This window comes from Phoenix dactylifera, chromosome 3 (genome assembly GCF_051530095.1).
Source record: "Phoenix dactylifera cultivar Ajwa chromosome 3, Ajwa_hap1_PhDact_Kaust_v1.1, whole genome shotgun sequence".
NCBI classification, from domain to species: domain Eukaryota; kingdom Viridiplantae; phylum Streptophyta; class Magnoliopsida; order Arecales; family Arecaceae; genus Phoenix; species Phoenix dactylifera.
In genome coordinates, this window is record NC_143192.1 from 43,308,735 (window position 1) to 43,327,387 (window position 18,653).

Sequence of the window (18,653 nt, forward strand, 5' to 3'; positions counted from 1 at the left end):
TGAGAGACGACCCCGTCTCCAAAAAGCTTTTTCTAAGCCATCAGCTGGCAGAACGGCCTTCGACCGACATGCTGCTTTCGTTTCAGAAAGCAAGCCATGATATGGTGGGAACTGGGAAACAAAGGTGACCAGAAGGACCAACTCATTCCGAGGCTTATAAGACACGATGGCCTGCAACTCGAGGTCCACCCACATCTCATCCTTGCCCTGTTGCTTACGAAATCCCCCACTACCCCTAACCTCTACAGCTACAAATTTATAAGTTTCGACAAAGACATATAGTTGAGATATCATTTATCCCTAACCCAAGATTACTCCAAGCACACATGAAGCAAGGGATCTCTGAGTCACATCTGCACAGATAATTATGATGAAGCTGTTGCTGCTCTTTTAAAAAGACTATGATTAACTAATAATATGAACACTTCTCATTTTCCCTCAAAATCTGCTGCAATTGAAGTAATTGAGGCTTGACAAAAGAGATTGTAAAAGCCATGAACACCCTTTTCAGAACTCAATGATGACATTAACAATGATATACTGCAACTTTATCTGCACGAGGAGAAATATATTTGAAGACCGGGAATAAACCTCCATCACTATAAATCAATCCATTTATTTCTCATTTGGACCAACCTTAACAAGAGGAGTCCTATGGAACAGATCTCTTCTTCCAAAAATCGAGTTTGTACACACATAAAAAGAATAGAAGAAGAAGCTTAGCTAAGAGGGGAAGAAAAGAAAAAAGTAGACCAATCAAACCCAATCATATATTGGACTACTATCCACCCACCTGATGCCAAGCAGGGCGGCCATGACCATTCCAGAAGAAAACTTTCCACTAACCATTTTCCTATCTATACTTAAAACAACTCCCAATCGAACCTCGGGGAAGGGACGGATGACGCATTTGGGGTGGCCGTCGCCGGAGTGATGGTGGCCGGGGTGGTTGGCGAGAAGAGAGAATCAAAAGTCTCCCATTTCGTCGTCACCACCGACGGCGGTGGCTGCTGCTGTTTCTGCTGCAGCTGCTGCGCAGGCATGTGCTCGTTGGTCGTCTTGAGTGCGTCATTCTTCACCTTGAGCACATCCAGCTTCTCCACATACTTTTGCACTCTCCTCTCCTGCAGTCCAACCCAAACAACCAACAACCTCGATAAAATAGATCAGCAAACTTCACATTCCATGCAAAAAAAAAAAAACAAACTTGTTAATGGTTCGATTGAATGGCAATTGGATTTGACCTGCATTCTCTTCTGGGGCTTCAAATCCCCATCGGCGACGATGCCATCCAGCTTAACCAGCTGATTCATCAGCAGCTCGATGAGGTTCGCCACATCTTTCTTAGCAACCTTTCCACCTTTGGTTACAATGGCATCTAGTTCAGATACCTGCCGGACTAGGACATTTGGAAGAAATTAGACCGATGTAAGGGACAAAGATAGAAAGGAGCGCGCTTTTGAACGGGAATGTGGGTGACCTGGGACGCGAGTTTGTCGACTTCGAGGCTTATCTGGGAGATGGAGTTGGAGGCCTTGGCAATCTTGGCCCGGTGGCGCATCTCTAGCAAGCGCTTGGCCCGGCCGGCGGGGTCATCCACGACCACCACCTTGGACCCGTCCTTCACGCCGGAGATGTCGAGATACGCGCTGGGATCCCTCTCCTTCTCTTTGTACACCACCTTCAGGTCTTCTGGATGCAGTCCAATTCTCTCCGATAGGAGCTTCTTCAACTCCCCTGCCCCAATTCATCGATGCAATTAATTGACTAGCGACGTTAGAACAAAGAGATTTCTAAAAGAGCTGATTCGGGGATTACCGAAGGTGGATTGGGAACTGAGATAGATCTCGTGATAGGCGGCGCCGTACTTGACGCGGACGCGGATGGTGGGTGCGGCGGCGACGGAGTCGGGGTCCCGCTTCTGGACCAGCATCCCGCCGGGCCGGACCTCCCACTGGTGCGCCTCATCCGCCCCCGGCACGGCCGCCGGAAAAGTTTTCACGGGGCTGAATTCCTTCGCCGCCGCCGGGCTCTTCGTCCTCCCTAGCATCATCTTCTCTAGATCTTTTGTCTTTTCCGGGTCGACGAATTGAAGTTTATAGAGGGTAAAGAAAAAAAAACAGGGGGGACAGCGAATCTTTCCTTAAATTGCGTCGGCGAAGGCTGACTCGGAGGCTGAAGAAGATTCGTCGAGCCAGAGGAGGAGACCGCCGGCGAAAGTGGGATCTCTTCGTTAATCTCCGCCTCTTCCACCGTAGAATTCGGAAGGGAAAGGAGAGGCACCCGTCTCCCAACACACGGATCTCTCTTTATGCTCCGAATCTTCTGCGGCGGCCCAAAATGCCAAGTTACGAACCACCAAAAAAAAAAAAAATCTATGTCACCGTAGAAGGGCCGAATAATTGAAGGAATCGCGGAGAATAATTGAGACTGTGGGAGTTGCCTTGTCTGTATTTTCCTAGTCCTTGCGGAAACAAACGCCCTGAAATAGATGAGGTTGGAATGAAGGAAAGAAATCGAGAGAAATCGGAAGGTAGAGGAGAGGAGAGGGACAACGGAACAAGACAGCTCGACAAGAGAATATTAAGTGATATATTTATAAGCATTAAAAATTAAATTTAACATTGAATTATGAAATATACATACCCAAAGCTACTGTTTGAAGCCAGAAGGACTCCCCTTTTCTACCATCACAAGTTAATCACATAAGAAAAAAAAAAATTTAATAAAATCAAAGAGAAGAGAGAGAGAAAGAGAGAGAGAGAGTTTTCTCCACCAACTCGCACTAGACTGCGAGGCTTATGCAAGAAGCCTAGGCTGCTTTAACGCAGGCATATGCAGAAGCACCGACAGGAGACAGCGGTGAAGTTCTAGTTCATTTCATGAAACGATGGATATCTGCACGACTTTTAGGTTACACGTTTCACTCTATCATGCGAAGTGCAAAACAATTAGTATGCTATACTTGTTAGACATATTGGCCCGTCCAAGTTTTTTTTTAAAATTTTTTTTGCAGAAGAAACCCACATACATCATGTGGGAGTGTAGCTCCTAAAATCAGAAAAAAAATACAGAATGCAAGAAAGAAAAAAAAGAATCAGCTCAACTCTTTGACGACCTTTAAGGTGAGCGTCTTAATGCATTTGGAAGCTATCTTTATAGTTATAAATGCATTAAGCCCTCTCATACCTAAGAAATTTATTATTTTTTTCTTATTTATGCATTGAACCTCCAAATACATTTATGTTGGGATTTTTGGATTCGCTATAGGCTCTTAAATCTGGACAGCCTCATAGTTCTCCAAATAAAACCTCCAAAATAATGGACCGTATAACATATCATTCAGTGTAATATTATTTATCTCTCCATAAACATATAGCTCCATGAAAGGTGCACTCGCCCAACATGCAGCCCGTCCAGGCTTTTCCTCTAAGCGCCAATATTCCAAAATCACAAAAATGTCACCTCCTGAAGAGCAGTGGCTTTTCCGTAATTTACCTCAAACGATTGACTGGAAGGCAAGCTAATGGAAATCTCCCAGCTCGGAATAGCTGTCAGAAAAGATGCCTGAGAGGACGCGTCACCTTTCGGCTTGCGGTGACTGAACTTACAGGCTTTAGGATTCGTTCCATCATCGTATCATCCCCCTGACGCGACTCTTCCAGTCCACCTCACCAGCCAAAAAGATCGGAAGAGGAGGGGGGAAAAAAAATCATACGCCGACGGACGGTAATGCGTTCTCCTGATAGTACACGTGTAACCATCCGTCGCTTATGATGTGGGTCTCTGTGTCGTCCTACTCTTGCTCGAATCTTTACCGACGGTCGCGGGCGACCGACGGGCCTGGCGTAATTTAACACGTGCGATGCTGTTGGGCCGTCCATCTCGGCAACGGGGAAGGAGGGGGACGGTGGAACTCGCGGGCCAGCGCCCGATTGGGTCACACGAGTACATTTCGATTCGATAATACATGGATAACGATGATACATGAAAAATAATATAATATTTATCAGCTGCCGTCTTATTTTAATCCATTATTTGATGATGGAGAATGATAGGGGCATGGCCGCATGGATGGTGGCCTCTCCACATCATAACCCTCTTTAGTCTATTATTTTTTGTTGTTGTATTTATAGCGTTCTCAGAAAGAGAAAAGACTATGATACAGGGTAAATACGATCTTTGAAATCATCACCCTTGTGATTAATTGTTCTTTCTTTTTTACTTCACCTGACGGCTGCGATGATAATATGATTATTATAACATTTTGGTGCAGATAAAGCTGCTTATGTGGTTAGTTTCATGCATGATTTGCTTTTGTTATTTTCCTACTGAAATGTTCTAGAATAAACAAAAGAATTTAAATCACAACTATCCATGAATTATGAAATTCAGAAGATAAGCATTTTATTCCGACTGAAATTGTTAATTTGGATTATGAGTAGATCAAATCTTCACGGAAATTGATTTATTTTCGATATATTTGGAGGAGCTGCCAAGTCTAGGTTGAGAATTGCCATCACTAATTTTAGGACTCACATGCAACTATGTAATTTTAATTGGTCTATTATTTATTTGGCAATGTTAGCGTTACATTTTTAGGAAAAAGATGCTGCATAAACTTGAATCAGTATTATTTATCATATTTGCTCTTTTCCAATTCTCCAAAGGTGCCCAACGTAGTAACGTGTCTATCTTCGTCGTCCATTAAATGTGCTTAAAGATGACGGTTTTAAAGGCACTAAGAGAAAAAAACAATTATAGTATACCTAGCACTATATGCCCCTATATGGGCATGAGAGGAAGAGCGTGTGTATGTGTGTCTGCGAGAGTGAGCATGACATGGAGTTCTATGAAGCTAGTTACTTGGATTTGAAGTAACATAGACTTGCTTCTTAAAAGATGAAAAAGAAGCATTTGTCTCACATCATATGATGGAGGTATTAAGTTGCACGAGTAAGATATGCTATAGTGCATGGTATCATTAAATTCTCAAAATACAATATACTTTAAATTGCTGCTTTAATTTCTGGTTGTTTTTGTTGCTTGCATTTTTTATATTGCCTACTAGTTAGTCCAAAAGAAAAAGGAAGTAGTATTTTTTTTTATATGAGGAATTCCATCAAACATTTATATTGCCTACTAGTTACTTCCAAAAGTGTAATATCCGGGCCCAATTTGAGCCCAAAACCTTTTTGGGCCCGTACTTGAGCATTGGGCCAGGACACCTAATGGACCTAACTAGGGCCCATTGTTGGTGGCTGCTATCCCATACCCCAAGGATGGATGTGACTAGGGTAGGGACAGCTGGGAAGCTGTGGAGGGCCCAGCTGTTAGGCCCTTCACGAGGGGAAGCTGGGGGTGACACTTCACCCCAGCTAAAGGTGGCTACAGCCCCCTAGGTCTCTCTCTGTGTGTGTACCGTACCCCTTCCTCCTCCTTCCTTCCTCTGTTCTCTGAGAGAGGGTTTGCCAAACCTACTTCCGTCGCCGGAGAAGATGCTCGTGGCTTCTTCCAAAAGCTAGGTAAGCCCTCTACCTTTTCTCCTCTTGACTTGATCGGGATAACAGAGAAAGAAAGAAACACGGAGAGAGAAAGAAAAGGGAAGAAAGAGGGCTCACTGCATGCGGCCGCGAGCGGCGCCGGCGACACCGCTGGCTCCGACCGCGAGCACCACGACCTCCACGGGGAACAGCCGTGGGAAACGGCCACGGGCATCCCGCGTTGCCACTGGTTTTTCCCGGCGTCTCTTCCCCGTGGAAGAAGAGAAGGCCGTCGCAGGCGCGGCCGTGGGCTCAGCCGCAGGCGCGGCTGTGGACACCGCGAGCCCAGCCGTGGCACCGCCGACTGTGGCTCGGCCCTCCCAAACTCCCCTTCTTCCTTCACAGGGGAAGAATGAAGAGAGGAAGAGAGAGGGTTTGGGAGTGAGAGAGAGAATATGGGAGGTTGGTGAAGGGAGGAAGAAGAAAAAGAAGAGAGGAAGAGGGGACTCATCCTCGTCGTCGTGTGCGGCGGCCGCCGGCTTCGGCCGCGAGCACCGTCGACGCAGGCGCGGCCGAGAGTGCCACAGGCTCGGCCAGGGATCCCGCGGGGCTTGGCCGCGGACGCCGCCGGTCGTGGCCCGTCCCCCTCCGCTCGCCATCCTCCCCTCCGCTCGCCGTTCCCTTCCGCTCGCCATCCCCCCCTTTCCGCTCGCCGTCCTCCCTTCGTCGGAGAAGAGAGGAAGGGGAGATTGGGATGAAAGAGAAGAAGGGAGGAGAAGAAACTTCGGGAAGAAGAAAAGAAGAAAAAGAAGAAAAAGAAAAGAAAAAGGAGAAGGGAAGAAAAGGAAAGAAAAAAAAAAAGGAAGAGAAAAGGAAAAAAGAAAAAAAAAAGAGAGAAGAGAAAAGAAAAGAGATCCTTAACGGGTCTGCCTAGCGGGTCGGATCCGAGTCCGGATCCGAAACCCGTTAGGCCTAAATTCTTTAATTCGATTTGGGTGAATCCGATGAAGGATTGATTCAAGCCCAATCGAGTTAACGGGTCAATTAAGCCTAATTGGTGTTGAATTTGAACCCAATTAAGCTGAGTTGGTCTCAGCAGACCTAATTGATTGTGAATCAGGCCCAATTCATGCCCAATTCAACTGACAGAAGGTCGAATTGACCTTGGGCTAACTTCGACTCAGGCTCAGATGAGCCACATTGACCAAATCAGAGGACCCAATTGGCTAGAAAAGGTTGGACCCAATTATAAACGAGGCCCAATCCTTTAATTAAAAAACCCAATCAACCCATGTGGACCCAATCTGGTTTTAAATCGAACCCCAAAGGCTTCAAATTGGACTTGGGCTAAATCCTTGGATGGGATCCAAGCAAGTAAGTTCATAGTATGATGAACTAAGAGATGTTATAATAAATGAATGGGGAATAATGTAAACCCTATGATGTTGTTTTAGGTGATTAAGGATTTGTCACCTGGACTTGAGCAATTTGGAAAGCGAATTGAAGTAAGTAATCTGTCTTAATCTTATCGTAGATCTTGTATTACATTTTATAAGATGAACCAGTATTTTTCATACAATTTGAATTGTATACATGATTTGTGAAGAAAGTGAGTAATCTACCTTAATCTTATCGTAGATCTTGTATTACGTTTTATAAGATGAACCAGTGTTTTTCATACAATTTGAATTGTATACATGATTTGTGAAGAAAGTAAGTAACCTGTCCTAATCCTGTTATGGATCATGTCATGTTATTAATGTTTCCTAAGCATTTATTTTAAGAATATATGTTTCATGCATGATATGTTACAATGCATAAGTAACTTGCATGATCCCAGAAGCTATGGCTATGTATGCAACATGATGATACTGATATTTTAATCATGCATGTAAGTTTATAAAGTCTTAGCTAGCCCAGAGGCACTATAATGGGCTCAAAGATGCTACTGAGAATGACTGAGCCGCCAGTGGCTGAATAGTAACTGAGCTTGCCCCGCCAGTGGCTGAATAGTAACTGAGCTGCCCCGCCAGTGGCTGAATAGTAACTGAGCCTGCCCCGCCAGTGGCTGAATTGGAATTGGGCCTGCCCCGCCAGTGGCTGAATAGTAACTGAGCTTGCCCCGCCAGTGGCTGAATAGTAACTGAGCCTGCCCCGCCAGTGGCTGAATAGTAACTGAGCTGGCCCCGCCAGTGGTCGAGTCTGACTTCGCAGTAGCATCCGAGAGAAAAAAGGACCACGGCATGCCGGGGGCACGATTTCATATGCATATATTATGAAAATTTTTGTGATTTGCACTACTGCTTTGTTTAAATCGCATACTTATTGTGCCATGATGATTATTAGATGAATATGCATGTCAGCTTCTCAAATCCTGCATAAACATGGTTACCATTATGTTCGATCCGGTAAGATTATGTATGATTACTTACTGAGCCGTGTAGCTCATATCCGTTCATTTACTTTTTCTTTCAGATCCTTACCACTGATAGCTGCCAGAGACACGTTAATTTGGTATCAGGGCTTCTTTCTTTTGGGATAAAGCAAGTATACTTTTGTGTAGATAAACTACATAGAAGCTCTGTATTTGGGTACTGACCAGCATGTTGTACTAAGAATGCTTTCATATGAAAAGATTCGGTTGGTTTGACTACCCTGTTACCCAGGTATAAGGCTGCGTGCTATTGTGGGCGGTAGTCGGCAATAGCACGGCCGTGTCACTGATCCGGGTCCGGGGCGTGACAAAAAGAAAAAGGAAGTAGTATTTTTTTTTTTTTTTTTGATGTGAGAAAAGGAAAGAGTAGTTGTAATTATACTTTTTTAGAAAAAAATTCTAACATTGTATAATTTTTTATAAAATGAAGAGATGAATGAGTGATTGAGACATGCCTTAGAAGACTAGAACACGCGTGTGTGCATGTACACAAAATAAATTTGGCAGTCTGAAAAGGGAAGGAGGCATTTTTGCAACGTAGTCATGAATTGTGGGGAAAAGTTTTTCCATGATTCAATAAAAAATATAGAGAGGGAGGTAATGCAAATCCATGAAGCAAAAGTCATCTCTACTTCAAGTAGCCTTGATAGATCTATCAATCGATATAAAACAGTGAGAACCAAGAGTAACAAACTATTTCTTTGTAAGATTTATCATGCCATATGTTAGGTTTCTACCAAATATTTCTTCATACGAATTAGCGAGATCAAATTTTTTGTTTGAACTAAAATTTTATTTACTTATTTACAATTCATGTTGTTTCTGTTTGTGTTTTTACTGCTACTATTGGTGTTGCTAATGCTGCCTTTACTACTACATATTAAAATAAAATGTGAATATGTATATAAACCCAAATTTGTCAATTAAAAATTACTTAACTAAGCAATTCTTGTTTTTAAGCTTAAATGAGGTCAAGCGATTAAACTTGTTGGCTCATTTTCTGAAAATCTAAGCTTTTGGCATTCCATGGTTTGGTTATCATGGAATCATAGATAAGTTTGCTAGAGATCATGAGCACAAAATCTCTCAAAGTTAATTATTTATTTAATTTATTCATTTTTCATCTTGACATGTTTAAATTGTTATCTCAACTTATTCATCCTTCCATCTAAGCCGCATTGAAGAAAGGAAAAAGAATTTAAACCTTCTATTTATTATTGACCCGTTAGTGAAGAACTTAAGCTTTTAGGACCAAGTGGTTAGTTAATAAATACTCGAGCTTAAATTTAATCTTTAGATAAATCAAATTAATTGGTTCAAGATCCCATACTGCTTGATGAATTTTAAACCATCTTATATTGATGTAACTATCCTTGTGAATTGTGATTATTTGTGCCACATGCAAAAGCAATATCATAATGTGGCATGTAATGTGCATGCCAATGTCTTTATTTTACACCATATATGTGAATAACCTTAAAAAAAAAATCTATAACAGCTAAACTTTATGTCCTAATGGAATTCTCATTCAATATTCTCAGACTATACGCAAACAAATTGTCACGCCCCCACCTGCGTGGAGCTTGTGAGGCACCTAGTACCCATATGAGGGCCACATGAGGGGGAAACACGGAGCTCCCCTGCCAGATATTGTCCAGTTTTGGAGCTTCACGCAAGCATCCTTCACCCCTCCTTGGTTTTGTTTTCCACCCAAAATGCGTCTCCAGGATTAGGAGACACCCGCCTCATATGCCCAGAATCTACAACGAGTCTTTTCGATGTGGGACTATTAGCCTCACACCCTTCCTACCATCGGACAAGAGCCGTCCTCGGATCTGATACCAAATGTCACGCCCCCGCCTGCGCGGAGCACGTGAGGCACCCAGTGCCCACATGAGGGGGAAACACGGAGCTCTCCTGCCAGATATTGTCCGGTTCCGAAGCTTCACGCAAGTGTCCTTCACCCCTCTCCGATTTTGTTTTCCACCCAAAACGCGTCTGCGGGATTAGGAGACACCCGCCTCATATGCCCAGGCTCTGGAACGAGTTTTTCCGATGTGGGACTATTGGGTCTCACTCCGCGTGACACAAATGGATCCTTGTCATGATCAAGATGATTGCCTTGGTGAAAATATTTACAAAAATTGCTCTTGCTAAAGAGTACCTTATGGCTTATTCTCAAAAACAAGAGAATATTACTTCAAGTAATAGCCTGCTAATAGGTTTCTTAACATGTATTGAACAAGTTCCTCTTTTTACAGGTAGTCTAAAGGTCTATTACTCTTTTACCACGAAAAGGAGATTCGTCAATGCAAAATTTTTATCTTTATATTTTGGAAAAATGAAAAGTTTGTTTATCTCTTATATGTGGAAATGTGGACATGTTTGGCACTGCTTCTACATCCTAATTACAAATCTTTCCTGAGAAATACTTTTATAAATTTTATTTAAAGAGAATTATTTATTATTTTGGCAATAATACAAAATAAAATACAGGCAAATGAAATGATTTTATGGGCAAGGTGAAGATGTGGGACCAAGTTGGAGCATGGACACCATTACAAAATACAAATATGGGGTAGAAGAAAGAGTATCTTGGTTCATGAAATCATTTTCGGCTTCTTACGTGAAAGAAAGGTCTAACCAACCTAATCACAAAGTATCCAAAGCCCAGATTCCACTTGTGAGAAAAGAAGAACGGAAATATTGTGACATATACCATACTGAATTATTAGAAAATTAATGAATCACCTACAATTTGTTTCTTGGCCAAATAATTATTTAATTTTTTTAATAAAAAAATCAATTGGTACTACTCACTAATTCGCACACACTAGATGCAAGTCTATAATTATTTATGTTGTCTTTACTAAATATATAAAAAAAACACTTCAGATTTCAAACTAATAATAAATTTTCTCTTTTTTTTTTTTTTCAGTTTCTCCGTTCTTGCTTATTCTTGATTTGATGTTCCAATAGGACCAAATATTGGCATCCTCTCCTAAGCCCATCTTGGACTTTTGGAGTTCACATCCTCATTGATTAAGGGAGGTGATGTTCCCACTATCAATTTTTAGGGAAAAAAATTAAATATTATAATGAACAAATATTTCTACTTCATTTTATCTTATTTTTTTATTTTATTTCATTCTCAATTATCGAACTCTCTAAACTTTGGATGAATCTCTCTCATTCTCTAAGTTTTGCTTGTAGTGAAATAACTCCTCTATCGATTTTTATCTTGTTTTTATAATCCCATCAACCACCTATGCCCCACCCTCCCCTGTTTATTTTTTGTCGACCGGCTCTCGAACAAGAGCAACACAAAGCCTTAAGAAGGGTAATTTTGAATAGCCGGAGGTGGGGGTTTGCACCTGTAACAATTCAGAATCTTGCTCTGATATCATTTGTAACAATTCAGAACTTCACCTAAAATGACTGGTTTGAAGATATTATTTGAGTTCCTTGATCCTGTATGAGTACCTAAGATCTACCCAGCGAATAATCGATGGGACTAAATACACGTCCGTATGGATCCTCACCGCACCCCTTTAGCATTGCCATCATACATAAAGAGATAGAGAATTCATCCATAGATAGTTTCATAATCTCACATGAATACAATCACCGTAAAAAATATAACGACAAATAACTAGTATGCATTATTGAGATATTAATTAATACGGTCTGGTGGCTCAAAAGTTTGTTGAACGATAAATATAGGCATGATTGCGACTTGGTTTAGATAATGGGAGTACTCGAACTTAATGCAGTTGTATGTTTATTCTCCATTAGATGACAGATTGAGATATCCAAAAGCTACGGAGATGAGTTAAAAAAAAAGCACTAATATCAGCAATAACCCAAATCAAGCAAAAATGTATGCTAAAGGAAGAGTAAATTTACTAGCAACTGCACAGAAGAAGTATGGGCATGGGATAATTGGGGTGGCAACTTTTGGGCATTGAAATTATAATTGTTTGTTCGTTCTAGAAAGAAAAAAAAAAAAAAAACGGAGTTACAAAAACACAAATCCATGAAGATATTTTATTATTTACTCGTTAATTCGTTGCTAGATAAATCAATCTCTTGTCGTGAAAAGTTTTCATGTCTGAAGTGCCTGCATGTAAAAGATGGGGGGTAACCAACCAACATGTTTCCTCGTTTTGATATAGGCAAGTCCAATTAAAGGAATGAGAGGGTCCGAAAACCAAATCAAATAAAATAATTACTCTTTAGTGATTGAAATAACTTGGGCGAGGCTAGCTGAAGCAAGGCTCACTCAATCTAAGCTTTGGTTGAACTGGACAGATAAACATCTAACTTGGTCAAAACTTTTACCAGACATCATAGAAAAAAACATTATCCTCTATATAAAGGAACCTTAACTAGAGCTGTGACAAGCTGATTGGAGAGCAGTCCAGCTATCTCTATTCCAACTAAATTACAATGAACTCTGTGTTGGCATTGATTACCCCATTGATTACCCCGTGTTATCCACGGGGTGGCTTCTGTCTAAATCATGGATATGCATTTAGTTGATGACCGAAACTGAAATCGAAATAAGGATCGGAATGAATTAAAATGAAAATTCAAAATGAAAATATTCTCAGATGCATTTGGTTCGTGCTGGAATTGGAATCGAATTTGAATATTAAAAGAGGGTCGAAATTGGATTTTGAGTTATTGAGGCATTCTTATTCCCTACTGTAATTGGAATGAAAATGGGAATAGGAGCCACTGCTTATTTCCATTTTTACCAAATATGCCTTTTATGGAGTAGTACCTTGTTAGTTAGCCTCGCTTCACCGATAAGGTACCAGGTGCATGGTTTCTAAAATAAACTAGAGGACTTCACCATCAGACTTTACATGAATCTCAAAGTTTATCCTCGTCATACTAAGGTTTGCGACAGAATTTTGTTTTTGTTAAGACATGGAGCTAAAGAATGCATTTGAGGTAGCAAATTTCTGTTCTTTTCCTGTTTTTAGTGCTTCGTATTAGCCTGAGAGACCATCCGAGACAGGGGAATAATTGCAATGATGTGAGGCGGAGCTCTCAATGGCAACCTTCGCTTAACGCTCCATTGGGCTTGAAAGAAACGCCCATATGCAGGAGAATAAGGTACTGAAAAGCGCCACCTCATTCTGCGGCACCTAAAACCGTATCCTGCAATTCGCATTTCCACCTACTCATCGTTGCCCAAGCTAAGATTTTAGGTTATCGCAGGAAGGACAATTATTTTCCCTCCAAACTCTAAATGTCTTCTAACCCACCACATTAGGAAGCAAGGTATCTCTCTCCTATATATGGACCACTAATTACGGTTATCATTGTTGTGGTTCAAATTTGGCCCGAGGGTGACCACGGTGGAGGAGTCAAGGGAACTGCCGGAGCATGGAGGAAAGGGATCAAAGCCACCTCCCACAATCGGCTGTATACCTGCACAAAGCCCCACCGGTGATTCCGATGAGGACCCTCCAACGCTCAAGTTAGAGTAAATCTCGTTGGTCCGCCCAAAAATCCCTTAGGCGATACCTAATGGGATTATTTATAGTCCCGGTAGCGGCGCCCATGTGGCGGTGGTGTGGCCCGTTTCCATTATGAATGGAGACGGCGTGCAAACAGAGCATGCTTGTGGCGCATAGTGCGGTCCGTCCTTGTGAGCTATAAGGTGTCGACTGTCGTAGCAAGGTATGGCTGGAGTAGCATGGCGTTGTTTTTGACTGTTGTGGGCCAGCAAGCAAAGCATGGCGTGGTAGTATCACAATGTACGGCTACATAGGACGACGTGGGCACGCACATGGGTGCGGTCGTTGGCAAGGCTGAGCTCGTCGAGAGGTCGCATCATGCATTTGGCGAGATCGGCTTGGCGGGTGTTAAGGCTAGCCTGGCATTCCGGATTCCGAGATGGGCTCGGCAGAGCGCCTCGAGCTCGAGGATCGAGGCGTATTATTGGAGAGGGCGCCTCAAGCTCGGTCGGGATGCGTCGGCGAATAACGAAAGCACCCTGAGCTTGGGGAATAATGTACTTGGCTTGCACAAATATGTAGGCTTCAACAAAGATGGACCTTTCTTTCTATCCAACTTATTGAATGCATCAGATTTAACGTGGATCCTTCCAACTTAAAATTAGATATAAAACATGGACTCTACATTGCTCTATATTTTATTTCTAGAGGGCGATTTATGAGAGGATCGGAATGCTGATATTCCATTTTGCAAAGAAAATCTACGGTTGTAACATAATTAGATGAACAATAGCCTGTACAAAAGCAAGCTACTAGCTTGTTTGCATCTGCACATGAATCAAATAGCTAACAATTGTTTATTAAAAATAAATAAATAGATTAAGATATACAACAAGAACATTCATACTAGCTGCTTGAGAAATATTTAATCGGTCAATTAGCACAATATCAAACTACTTGTGCTATATACTTTCTTACTAAATATTTGAAGCATTCCAGTAGAAAAGAGAAATATGCTCCGCCATAACTAATTATAATTCATAATCATAATTCAAAAACTTTGTCTTAGCTAGTCACGCCCATCAACATAGTTCGTAATCATAGTTGAAGGCATTTTCATCAAGCAGATATTACCTCCACTCCATAATCCAATATGGAAAAAAAATACCATCCATTATATTACATTTATTCGATTTTCTCTCTCAAAAATATAGATGTAGGATTCATTATTTATTTTACCATCTTTCTCATCTATTTTTTTTATCAAATATAATAATATGATAAAAAACACAAAACTCGTGCTCATGGAACCTATCCTCCAAAATTTAATTACAAGCCGCACGAAAATAATATTCTATAGTTTTGCACTAACCTTTTCTCCTTGAGCAGGGGACAGAGCTTTCCATCATAACATAAACTCATTTATTTCTAACATCGATCCCCAATGGAGGAGTTTTTACAGACCAGAACCTCCTCTACATTCTAGATATACACGAATAAAAGAATAGCAGAGGAGGCCTATTTTTTTATAAAAAAGACCCAAAAAAATAAAAATAAAAAATTTAAAATATAAAGGGAAAAAAAACAGAGAGACCAACCAAACCCAAACATATACGACACCGTCCATCCACCTAACACCGGGCGAAGTTTCCCGACCAGATTATTCGTATCTATCTAACCACCTATACTCAAAATAATTCCCAATCGAACTTTGGGGTGGGAGCGGATGACATGGTGGAGCCGGCGGAGGCCGTGGTGGCGGCCGAAGTTGCCGTCGAGGCGGCGGCCGGCGAGAACAGTGAATCAAACCCCTCCCATTTCGTCGTCAGCACCGCCGACGGCGGCGCGCGCTTCTTCGCCTGCGGCTGCCGTTCCGGCATTTTCTCATCGGCCGCCCTCGGCATCGCATTCTTGATCTTGAGCACGTCCAGAGTCTCCACATGCCTCTGAATTCTCCTCTCCTGCAAACCATCCCGAAGAAAAGAACACCCTCAAGTAATTTTGCCTGAAAAAAATCGAAGCATTACAGGAGAGAATTCTTCGTGGTTGGATCGATATGCGATCGAAATTAACCTGCATTCTTTTCTGCAGCTTCAGATCGCCGTCGGCGACGACGCCATCCAGTTTGACCAGATGAGTCATGAGCAGCTCGATGAGGTTCACCACATCCTTCTCCGCGACTCTTCCGCCTTTGGATACGACCGTCTCCAGTGCAGACACCTGAATACGATCGCGCAGAGACATTCATAAGAATCATGAATTGGATTGATCTGGAGAATGCTGTTGTTGATGGGAATGTGGGCGACCTCGGAGGCGAGTTTGTCGACATCGAGGCTGATCTGGGAGATGAAATTGGAGGCCTTCTCGATCTTGGCCTGGCGGCGCATCTCCAGGAAGCGCTTCGCCTGTGCGGCCGCGTCCTCCACCAACACCAACTTGGACCCGTCCTTCACGCCGGAGAGGTCCAGATAGGCTTTGGAGCCTCTCACCTTGTCCTTGTATATCAGTTTCTGGTCCTCTGGATGCAGCCCGGTCCTCGACGACAGCAGCTTCTTCAATTCCCCTGCTCCAATTCATCGATCAGATCGATTGATTACGACATATATTAAAAAAAAATTCGGATTTTGGGGGTTACCGAAGGTGGCTTGGGAGCTGAGATAGATCTCATGGTAGGCGGCGCCGTACTTGACGCGGACGCGGATCGTAGGGGCGAGGGAGGGGGCGGAGTCGGGGTCTCGCTTCTGGACCAGCATCCCGCTGGGCCGGACCTCCCACTCCTCCACCGAGGCGACCGGGGATCCTTTCATCGGGACGAAGGCCGCCTTCGCCTTCACCTTCGCCTTCGCCTTCGCCGGCGACGCGCCCATCCTCCTCATCGGCATCATCTTCTCTCGACAGACACCGACCCCCTCTCCTACTCTTGTCCAATCAGTACGGTAATTTTAGAGGGAGATCAGATCTCGCGCGAGATCAGATCATTCCGCCGCCGCCATTTCAGAATCCAACGGCGATTTGCCGGAGAAACGCTCGGATGTCTTCGCGACACCGAGATGGAGGAAAAGATCTAACTATCTAAACAAAGAATAGAAGAACTCGAAGAAAGAATGGGTGGTGGTGAAGAATAATTGGGTTATGGGAGTGTTGCCTTATATATATATATTTTTCTCTTTCTTCTCGCGGAAACAAACGCCTGGAAATAGCGGAGAGCGGAAGGAACGAAAGAAAATAAGAAAGTGGAGGACCAAGACGGGCCGACGGTAGCCGAACATATAAAAATAATAAATATAGCTTATTGAGGAAACATACAAAAAGATGGAAATGGAATTTAACTGTTAAGGAAGCACAGTCAAGGTAAGCCAACCTTACGTTTAAACTAAATCATGACTCAAAAAGGCTAAAGATAAAAGGGCAAAACTTCCGTCGTCCACTATAATTGGAAAAAAAAGTTTTTTTTTTTAAAAAAAAGGAAAATAAAAGAAGAAGAAAGGAATGCTTCTTCTACCAAGTCAATACCACGAAGCTTCCATCGGAAGCACGAGCAACCGACAGTGACCGGGTTGAGAACGGTGGGATGCTTCTCGCGACTTTCGAACTCCACGTGGTGCTACTTCAGGCCAGGTATAAACTTGGCTTCCACTCTTTCTATATCCAAGCTTCCTTTTTCTCCTTTCTTTTCTTTTAACTTTTCTTACGCCATTTGTTTGCCTTCCACGTCGTCCCGACCTCTTCCTCGATCCTCTTTTTTTTTTTTTTTATAACTTATCTTCCAATTCAATCAATTTTCAGGCATGCCATCCAAGATGATTCACCGAGCCCGTAGACCGTGGCCTTTTTTTTGTAATTTAGCTTGGATCTCTGACTTAGAATTTGATGGTGGACTCCTCCTCTCATCCGTCGCGCGACACGTCCATCACCGGCGAAACACACCTAGTTCGGAAAGGTGGACGCAAACGGACGACACGTCATCCGAACCCTGGACTTTACGATTGGCACCATCACCGATATCTCACGTGCGACACGAATCGTAAAGTCACTTGCAAACCGGCAGGTAGCCCCTATTTGCCGTTTCTCGTCCGTATCGCACGCACGCCGTCCCCCATTTGACTCTCGGGCGGGCCCCGCCGTTTTCGGACGTGGCAGCCGTTTTGTCGCGTTCCGAAACGCCGTCAGCATCGCTGGACCTCACCGACTTCCCCCTGTCAGCTGCCTGGACACCGTGGGCGTCACTGAGCCGTCGATCTCGGCTGCGCCGCAGGAAAGGGACGGTGTAGCCCACGCGAATATTTGTATAAATATGAGACTATAGAAACCGGTAGGGGCGGGCCAGTGGCCGGATAGGAGACAAGCCACCTTTTCTTTATGCTAACCAATCTTGATTAATATAAGATTCTTAGATTAATCATTAATTATGCCGACGTAATATATTTTAATTTATTCTTGTGGCGTTAAGTCCACTACGACATTGGGGAAAAAAAGGAAGGTATCGAATAAATGATGGTAAGATGATGGGAAGTGGAAGGTGGTGTCTTACAAATCATTAGCGACTTTGGCGACGGTTCGAGTTGGCTTGTATTACTGGAAATTAAGTGAAGACAAGAACATTGATGACATCGTGTATGGTGCTAGAAAAAGGAGGTGATAATTCGGTACGTAGTTTTTACCCTCCGGTTGGTCGTCTTTATTAATTGGTCTTGCTGTAATAACAGCGTTTATAATAATGTTTTGGTACGGTGGAACGTAAGGTGCCGGGCGTTTTAAAGCAGCCGGCATGGACGGTTTCATGCATGCTTTTTCTCAGTTCGTTCTTTTTTTCATTTTGTTCCTGCTGGTCAGAACCCAAGGACAATTGGGGATTGTTCATGCTGTTCCGCAGAATTATTCTGTTTCTAAAATAGAAAAGTTACATGATCATATTGGTTACAATTATAAACAATGGATATTCTGCCCTGATCTAGTAGTTACAGCTAAGAGATATGTTATTCTTATTCAATACTTGATAAATGGTTAGATGATGATCAAGACACCCCTCTTAAGTTGAAGTGTGGAGATCATGAACCAACTTAACAATTAAATACTATAACTGCTCTCGATCAAAAAGCTTGGGGAATAGATCCACAATCTATTGATTGGATTCGACATGAGCTGTCTTAATGAGATGACGTTGGATTTTCTCGTAGAAAATATGGCAATCAAGTTCGATATGCTTGGTGCACTCATGAAAGATACGGGATTGCATGCAATATGTAGACCTGATTGATTGTCATA

The 18,653-nt window shown here is 42.7% G+C and overlaps 2 protein-coding genes across 6 annotated transcripts; both read right to left on the reverse strand.

Annotated features, from left to right (window-relative positions):
- Positions 1-586: 586 nt before the first annotated feature.
- LOC103716868 (BAG family molecular chaperone regulator 3-like) lies at positions 587-2,925 on the reverse strand. Of its 4 annotated transcripts, none has more exons than XM_088718515.1 (6): positions 2,647-2,805; positions 2,444-2,482; positions 1,819-2,325; positions 1,481-1,737; positions 1,245-1,391; positions 587-1,124 (listed from the first exon to the last, which is right to left on the reverse strand). In XM_088718515.1, exons 3-6 carry the CDS (start codon positions 2,051-2,053, stop codon positions 864-866), a joined length of 900 nt encoding a protein of 299 aa, XP_088574641.1. In that variant the 5' UTR covers positions 2,054-2,325; positions 2,444-2,482; positions 2,647-2,805; the 3' UTR covers positions 587-863. The 4 variants fall into 4 exon arrangements, with proteins under 4 accessions (XP_088574641.1, XP_088574642.1, XP_008803269.3 ...); XM_088718516.1 differs by having other exon boundaries at positions 1,819-2,322; positions 2,647-2,792; XM_008805047.5 differs by having other exon boundaries at positions 1,819-2,482; positions 2,647-2,925.
- An 11,862-nt stretch (positions 2,926-14,787) lies between these two features.
- Positions 14,788-16,644, reverse strand: LOC103716869 (BAG family molecular chaperone regulator 2-like). 2 transcript variants are annotated; one of them, XM_008805051.5, is made up of 4 exons: positions 16,024-16,644; positions 15,695-15,951; positions 15,462-15,608; positions 14,788-15,349 (listed from the first exon to the last, which is right to left on the reverse strand). In XM_008805051.5, exons 1-4 carry the CDS (start codon positions 16,271-16,273, stop codon positions 15,077-15,079), a joined length of 927 nt encoding a protein of 308 aa, XP_008803273.2. In that variant the 5' UTR covers positions 16,274-16,644; the 3' UTR covers positions 14,788-15,076. The 2 variants fall into 2 exon arrangements, with proteins under 2 accessions (XP_008803273.2, XP_008803274.2); XM_008805052.5 differs by having other exon boundaries at positions 14,788-15,393.
- Positions 16,645-18,653: the final 2,009 nt, after the last annotated feature.